The 8,517-nt window shown below is 42.6% G+C and overlaps 1 protein-coding gene and 1 long non-coding RNA gene across 7 annotated transcripts in view; both read right to left on the bottom strand.

The window, feature by feature from the left end:
• Positions 1-1,856: 1,856 nt before the first annotated feature.
• On the bottom strand, positions 1,857-3,701 carry LOC132514072 (uncharacterized). Its single transcript, XR_009538612.1, has 3 exons — positions 3,246-3,701; positions 2,544-2,678; positions 1,857-1,927 (listed from the first exon to the last, which is right to left on the bottom strand). It is a non-coding gene; the product is annotated as an uncharacterized LOC132514072 (long non-coding RNA).
• A 2,980-nt stretch (positions 3,702-6,681) lies between these two features.
• SH3KBP1 (SH3 domain containing kinase binding protein 1) overlaps positions 6,682-8,517 on the bottom strand; it is a 344,191-nt gene continuing 342,355 nt past the window's right edge. For all 6 annotated transcript variants that reach the window (XM_060136885.1, XM_060136886.1, XM_060136881.1 and 3 more), the window contains one exon: positions 6,682-7,732. In XM_060136885.1, coding sequence (XP_059992868.1) covers positions 7,691-7,732 — 42 coding nt within the window. In that variant the 3' untranslated portion in view covers positions 6,682-7,690. The remainder of the gene's footprint in view (positions 7,733-8,517) is intronic.

Raw genomic sequence — 8,517 nt, 5'->3', positions numbered from 1 at the left:
CATTTTGTAGAAGGCAGCAGATACTGTGGTAGTGTTGAGGTTTGTTGTCTCTATGGACATCAGAGACACAGAATTCCTCTAGTGATCTTTTTTGGTCCCCTCTCTTGGTTTTGGGGCTTCCCTTTGTGCTGTTCCCAAGACTGTCTACCTCTTGCAGCTCTCCCTGCTGTAACCCACTGTTGTTATTCCTGGAGACTTGCTAGTGTGCTAGTGGGGCATGGTGGAGAGGTGTCTCTAATATGCTAAGCCTCAGTTTCATCAAAAGTGCTTCTGTCCCCCCTCCAGGGATAAAGTTTTCCTTCTCTTTCCCCAGATGCAGTGGGTAACCAACGGCATTCTCAACCAACAGCCTTGAGGCCCTTTTCCCTGAAGATTAAATCTTTTTAGGTGAGATGGGAATTGAGGCTGAGTGGAATTGATTCCTCCAGCCGCAACGGCATTTCACCGGTGTCCGCAGACCATGTCCACCCCCTGTAGGATAAAGCCTTTTTCTCCTTAAGGGATAAGGGTCTGACTGGAATTCTCAGTGATTCCTGAGCCAGCACTTCCAGCCTGCACCATGAATTTTCTCTGGATTTTCCCTGATCCTCCCTGTAAGAGCCAGGAGGGGTTCTTAGAGGAAATGTCTGCAAAAAGGTTTAACCCCTCTCCCCAGGAGCATCATACTCTCAAGCTAGTTCACACTAAGCCTCAAGTAATTTGCTAATTCTTCTAGGTTTATATTCTTTTCCATTTCTATAGTATCTGATGGCTTCTGTCCCTGGTAAGCAAATGCTCAGGTCCTGTGTCTCAAAAAAAGTGCCTGTCTCTCTCCAGAGTTTGAAATGGCTGTTTGCTCTGAAAACTCAGTTCTCTTTTACTTTCCGGTCTGTCCAGCTTTTTTCTTGTTGTAAGCACGGGAAGGACATCCTGCAGCTCTCTGTGTCTCTGAGCTGAAACTGGAAGCCCTAATCAACCATATTTGACCTACAAATGTCAATTCCATATGGTTTAACCTAACAGACCATGGCATAGTTTCTGGACAGTGCACCTTGTTTTGCTGCAGCCAAAGTCTAACTAGAGATTTCCGGAAAAGATTGCTATGGGTTATTCTACACACAATTCATCGAGAGTGAGATGATCCCCCCATGACAGTGGTCCTCAAACTTGAGCATGCATAAGAATCATCAGGAGGACTTCTTAAAACACAGATCACTGGGTCCTTCTCCAGAGTTTCTAAATCAGAAGGTCTAGGTCAGGGCCCAAGAATTTCCATTTCTACCACTTCCCGGTTGGTGATGCTACTATTGCTCTTTTGGGGATCACACCCCAAGAACCCTATGGCATGTCTCAGAGGCTCAGGGCTCATCTACATGTCCTACTTATTCATCACTTTGAGGGCAAATGGTCAGCTCTGAGGGGCTCTCATCTGACTTCAGAGAAGTGTCAGGAGTAAAGGAATCAGGAATATGCTCACCCTTGAATTCATTCTTTCTCCAGAGTGAAGCTAAATAAAAAATAATGTTTTACGTCTTAAAACAGAGGTAGCCACGGTTTTCTAATAGTCGATGAAAGGCTTAGAGTTAATGGTGTACAGACCATGTGAATTTGTTCTAAGATCCATGGTGATGTAAGCACACTCCTTTGGGTCCAGGTGTTGGCTAAGACTCAGGTACAAGTAAAGCACCTCAAGGCTTTCTTCATAACTGTTTTCTTATGTCATGAATCCCCAAGAATGCTACAGTTTTGTGCTTAGAGTTTTAGTAAAGGTAAAACTACACTGCTCAAATTTATAGAATAAATTCCATTTGGCATCAGTCACAATTACCAATTCATCTATTCAGTCAATAAACATGTATCAAGTGCTTAGTATGCACCTGGCAATGTTTTAGGTGCTGGGGACATAGCAGTGAAGAAAATAAAGTCACTATCTCATGGCGGCTTCATTCTAGGGAGAGGAGACAGAAAACAGACAGGTAAGTAGGTGGTGTGTGTGTGTGTGTGTGTGTGTGTGTGTGTGTGTGTGTGTGTGTGTGTAAGTGAATGAAACAGAATGAAACAGACTCTCCTATGGGACAGTCTGAGGGAAGATGGAGGCTAACGTTGCTCTTGTATTTAGTGGGTTAGGGATGGCCTCTGTGATGAGGTGACATTTGAGCAGTGACTAGCCAGAAGGAAGAGACCCAGACTTGATACCCATGGAGGTTTAGGCAACTACAACTTCAGTGGCGGATGGGTGGTTAGTCACTTTTTTATACTAACGTTAATTCAATTATGTTTATCATCAGGCAAAAACTATTCTTGCTAAAAATCTCAGGTAACTCACACTCCACTTCTCGGAATTGTCTTAAGGATAAATTGGAAATGTGGACATAGATTTATGCCCAAAGATGCTCGTCATAGCTTTATAAAATAAAAAAAGTTGGAATTTACCAAAAATGCCCTTCTTTCCCTGACCTCCCCACACTCAAGGCTCCCTTGGCACTTCTGCTCTGCAGTTCCAAAGCCCCTGGACTTCCCCTCTGTGGTCATGCTTTCTTCCTGTGGAAGACTTGCCTGCTTACCTGTCTATTTTCTCCCATTTGAGCTCCCTGACGACAGGGTCTACGCTGCATTCAGCACCCATCACGGGGTCCGGCACATCGTTAAGCACTCAATACGTGTTCCAGAAAAGACTGGTTAAATGCTCTCTGGCGTATCTAGAGACAGAGTATTATGCAGCCATTACAAATCATGTTTTTGGAAAAAAAGCAATGCCAAAGAAATGATGATACCAAGTATAAAAACCAGACTATAAAACTATAGACACAGAATGACCTCCATTACGAGACTCCAAAATTATTAAAGGCTGCATCTGAATGACATTCGGACAATTACTGCCTTTCTATTTTTTTAAATTCAAAGCATTTCACATCTCTTTTTATTCTCTAAATTAATCTCACTGCCCAGACCATGCAGACCTATTGGCCAGGAACTGCCCCTGCCCAACCACAAGAAGGCCAGAGGGTACAATCCTACCAGGTCCCTGTGGTGGACATGTGGAAATATTAATCTGCCTTTCTCTTTATCATTTTTATTTTCCACTTTGGGTATAATAATAGCTTCCTAATCAGAAAAAAAGTAAGTTAGTTAAAAATACTCAAGGTGACTGACTGGGTTCTACATTTGAACCTACAGTCATCACTCTGGTCCTTTAAACCTTAGAGGATTCGTTGGTAGGATTCTTGTCAACAGGCCCCTCCTTAGCATGTGTTGTCCTCCATTACCTTGAAGCTTCTCGTGCTCCGCTTGGCCTCCCCGTTTTGTCTTCCTCATCACCCCCTGCCAGATTCTCAGCACTAGATGTGTCCCTTTAAAACTGGGGCATTTATCTTTCTGGGCCTGAAGTTCCCTCTGAGACTTCTCTGTCTCTCTTCATTCCAGATTCACTTCCTCCAAGGAGACTGCCCTGATTGAGAACAAATAAGAATGTTTCACGAGAGCCTCCTGGGGCCAAGGCAGGGGGGCAGGTGGGTATTTCATACAAGGGTCCCAGTTCATCTACCTCCTGTCAGCATTCAACAGCAGAGCTTCAGCCCCAGGCAAGTTCCTGGTCCTCTCAGATTAGGCCCCAAACTAAGAAACCCTCATGAAGCTTGAAGAGAATCCTCTCCCTTTCTCCTAAGACATCTCTGTTTTTCTCCTGGGGAATAACCTTGGAAATGCTATTGACTTCTTTGTGGTTTTTCTTTTTAGCTTTAAAAATTGGTTTGAAAACCCTTTAAAACTTAAAAAAAAATTAACAAATAATGAAGTTTTGCATTTCCAGGGCGCATTCTCATCAAAGCGCTCAAAGTTTGCCAACAAATCTTGGTTTCTTAGAGAACTGGTCATATTCTATAGGGGTGAGAGAGAAGGGAAGCATTCGCGACTTAAATGACATTGTTTATCTGTATAATTTAATTAAACGTGTTGCCATTTAAAGAGAACTGCCCCATGAAGCTGGTTCTCCAGGAACTCAACTCTTCTTTTTTAGTCAGTTTTTTTTTCCCATCTATTTTTTCCTTAGAAAATTCTAGCTACAACCTACTAGGTTACCTTGTTCTATTGTTTGGTTCAAATATTTTTATCACCTAATGCTCCAACAAGAAAAAAATAGCCCATTTTACTGTGAAACCTGGATTCACAAATCGATTAGCACACACTTTCATTTATGGAAAGAGGCTGCCCTCACAGGCACTCCAATTTGGGGTCGCTTAAAAAGGCATGAAATAAAACTACCTCTTAGGAATCTTCATCTGCTTCATGGATTCTCCTTGACTTCACGGGCTGCCTTCTGCTGCACGTGTTGGGAAACCCTAGGGACAGAACTAGGAATGACAGCAAAGGTTCATCGCCTTAAGAGACATGACCCCTCTCTGTCCTTACACCAGTGACAAACATTTATTTCTGGCCGGGAAGAGTTTTCTCTGCCTAGGTCATTGTGTTTCCTCATTAGAGCCAGTTTTGGGAACGGCATCTTCTTCCCCTGGCTTGGGTCAAAAGCGCCAAGCCTTCCCTCTGTTGGACACTGCAATCAGCCACGCTGAGCACCTATCACCCACACACGCGTTGCTTTGTTACAGTTTGTACAAAACCAAAGAGAAAAGCTTTTTACCAAACCCTCTTGGTGCTAAAACATCTTGACATTAATTTGTGCTAAAATAACTAGAGGACTAAAACCTAATCTACTACAAAAAAAGAGACCATGATGACCTCAGGTTACAATACAAAGACCTTTGTGGGACGTGGGGATTATTTTTATACAGACCATGGCAACTGTAAGCAGTAAATTATACTCCCTGTGGTTTTCCCATCAAGGAGCTGGTTACGAAAGGAAAGAAAAGCCTGCCATTAGTAACCAAAGACACACATGTGATGATAGATACAGGCTGTCTTTATGGGAGAAACAAATCATGTGCTCGAGTATACTGTCTAGACGGCTGTGGATGAATAAAAATGGCTTTACACAATTATTTGGATAATAATTTAATGATCTTTACACTAAAAAAGAATTTAGACCTAACTAGAATTTTCTGCGTAAATATGAATGTAAAAGTGAACAACTTAAAAATGGAATTCACAGCTACAGATTTTACTGGATTATTTCTCTTCACTTGGGAAAGATGGGAAGGGGGGCACTATATTCCATTTCTTCTGAAGACATTAAGACACTTCTCTGAGAGTAACCGAATTGTGGAAAATGGAGGAAAATGACTTTAATTCCAAGATATCATTCCTCTTGGACCATGACAACTTTGGACAAAAATATTTCCACAAAACTTCATTTTAATCATCTTCTTTACAAAGCACAATACTTAAGACTTTTCTAAATACAACTTTAGAAAATGAAGCAAAAAAAAATAATCTCCACAGATGCTGGTCGAGTCCATGCTGAAAGCAAAAGAATTTTTTCAAAAGTGATACTTGCAAGCTGTTCAATATTCTTCACAGGCCCATTTTGTAAAGAGTGAAGATGGTGGCTGCTCGGGCAGTGGCTCATCCAGTTCCATGACTGTAGAGTCCTCTTGCTGGTTAGCCCATAGGGCAGTAATGAAGCTGGATACGCCAACTTCTCCTTCTAGAATTGCTCCTCTCTCTCCTGATACAAAGAAAGCCAATGGCTCTATTTTTCAGGTCGCCAGTGCCCCACGAGGGCACTCCAACCTCTCAATTTAATTTATTCACAATCTTTCTCTGTATACACATTATATAAAACTATACCGTTAGGGATTTTCATGATGAGTGAATGAGAAATCCAAATGTCAAAGAATCCAATCCTCATTCTTATATTTGGTGGTGGGAAATCTCTAAAGCCTTCAAGTTTAATGTAGAAATGCCTAGAACAGTCAAGGGGTATAGGAATGTTTTATGTTGCCCTTGGAAACTTGGCGCTCCTGGCCCCAAGCAAACGGAGGGCAAGGCTGCTGGAAAGGCAGTATGTCCAGATATGAGAGTGAAGGGTGTGAGGCTTCTTTCTTTACACACTCCCTTCCCTTAACTTTGCCATCATCCTGGAACCGTACCTGGAGGACCAGGATGTCCAGGGCTCTGGAAATACTCTGAGGGAAATAGCAGCCTCCGGCAACAAGGTTGAATAAGTAGGTAAGAGGAAGGCAGGGGAAGGGAGAGAGGCAGAGACATTCATTTGTAATACTTTCGATGATCAAGAACGTGTGATGATTTTTTTTTTGCATCACTCCTTCAGTGTTATCAATTCTCATTCTTTGTGGTTGTACAAATCTACTCATATTTAGTAGTTTCGCTCTAAAACTCAGGAAATGGACAAAGCAGCTTTTTAGAAACACATAAAACACCTTCAGGGGCCATGAAGGGACCATCCCCCCGACCCCCCAATCCCCAAACTATCTTGCAATACAGTATGCTCCCCTTATTTTCTGCTAAGGATGAGAAAACAGTTACATTAGTCTAAAGCTGAACTCTTCATTGGCTACAAAGATAAAGTGGACAAGCAAACACCAGTTTCCTCGGGTCGGAAAAAGCAATTCCATGAATGCAAGAGAGATCCAATGGCTACGCTTCAACAAGCGCCTCCCCCCTTTCTCTTGGACCTGAGGAAGGGGTTACAAGAGAGCAAGGCAAATGAGATCATGTGAGTACACCTTCAACAACAGCACACGTGGATAGCCTAGTGCAGGAAATAATACAACTCCCCCCCCCGCCTTTGTTTTCATTTGCATTTTACTTTTATTTATTTTTGCTTTAATAATGCATATTCCGTTCACTCAAAAGGTGCAAAGGACAGGAAGCAGGGGTTTAACTTGGCTGATGAAAAATCAAGCAGGGGTGACATTTCTAGTTCATGAACAACCTAAAACTAGGAGAACTTAAAAGTCACAGCTGGTACCAAAGAGCACGCCCAACTTCACAGCTGTCTCCTCTTAGGACCTTTGGTTAGGCGAGAGAAGCTTTGAAGACAGTGGCCTCTAGTAGACTTTGATAAGTGACTAAAAAAAATAAATGCGTGTGTGTGTTTTTTAAATCATGGTAGCTGCATCACAAAAGCTCCAATCAAGAGGGTGGTAAAAAGAAGGCACAGATCATTGCAAATACCAGATTTTCTCTTTCTCTTTTTGTAAATATACCATCATATATAAGCTAAAATTTATCTTAGGGTGGTGGGGTTTGCTGGCAGGAGGAGGGACAAGTTGGACCTAAAATTGCATATGTAATAGACTCCTTGAGGGGGACACAGAGCGAGGCAGCTTTCCGCCTAAAGCAAAAGAATGGGATGCTCGCTCTGGACTATGTGTAATACAAACACTGGGGGAATCTGTGGCAAAACACGATTAAAAAAATCATAAAATTATAAAGCTTGTAAACGAAGACTCTAAAATTACATTTTATTAATGGAAAATATCATCAAAATAGTACCACTATGGACTAAACTGCCTGAGTTTTCGTTTCACGTGAGATCTCATAGTAAAAAAGCCTTTAGCACAATTTTCTCTGTTTAAGTCACAACCAGTGCCAGACCCAGGACTATACCATGGGGAAGAGTCTCCTCTTGGATGGAATTTGTGTTGTGCTATCAAGACTTTTGTGCTAATCTTTCAAACAGGGACATGTTGAGGCAATTTTTCATCTTTTGGCACAAGGTTATTTTGGCTGGGGCGGAAAATTTGAGTCTTGGACTTGGGATGAATAATGCGACATTTCATTTATCAAGTATTCATTTTGATTGAAGAGCTTTCTTTATGTCATTAACTTCCATCTATAAAGGAAAAACAAGAGCCGAACAAAATCACAATGAATTGGCTGGTTGGATAAAAGCTGAAAGATAAGCAACCTGGTTGATTGAGAGCAAATAGTCAACCTGACAATTTGAAAGGGGAAATGGGTGAAACGACATCTGAATGAAGAGTTGATCATGATGCCAGAAATTGACATAAACCTAAAGAACAGGCACACCAACTCGAAGTGCTAGGAAAGGGGGGATGTTTGAATTCCCAGGCTACCAGTATCCAAAATTTGTCAAAAGCAATGATACAACAGTAATTTCAGTTCCTTGGCCAGAGGGTGGAGCAGGGTGTCCTGCACACTGACCACTTGGCAGGTCTGGAAGGCAGCTGTGGTTGGGCCCAAGGGGGTGTCTATCAGCACCCGCAAAGTGATGACAAGCAGCTACCTATCCTTTAAGCACCATGGATCCCAGTCACCACCAAGGGCACCAACTGCATGAGAGCTGAAAGCCTACCATTCCCAACTCCTATACACTCTCTACCCTTTGGTAAAGGCTGAGTTAGACCAGAGGGAGGCTAGAGAGAGGGTGACACAGCTCTGATGCCCTGCAGGACTGACACGGCTGTCAGGGAGAAGTAAAGAGATAAGGAGCAAGTGCCAAGTGTGGCCGGCTGTGGTCCTTGGGGTCCCAATAGCGGCATGACAGAAGCGCCAATGGGGTCTCCCTGGCACCATATGCCCTCTGGCAGTTACGACAATGAGGCCTCTGAAAACTGAGGGGAACTTTTCACAGAGGAGATGTTTCAGATAAATTCC

The sequence above is a fragment of the Lagenorhynchus albirostris genome, chromosome X (assembly GCF_949774975.1).
Source record: "Lagenorhynchus albirostris chromosome X, mLagAlb1.1, whole genome shotgun sequence".
NCBI classification, from domain to species: Eukaryota; Metazoa; Chordata; class Mammalia; order Artiodactyla; family Delphinidae; genus Lagenorhynchus; species Lagenorhynchus albirostris.
This window is presented reverse-complemented; position numbering and strand designations above follow the sequence as displayed.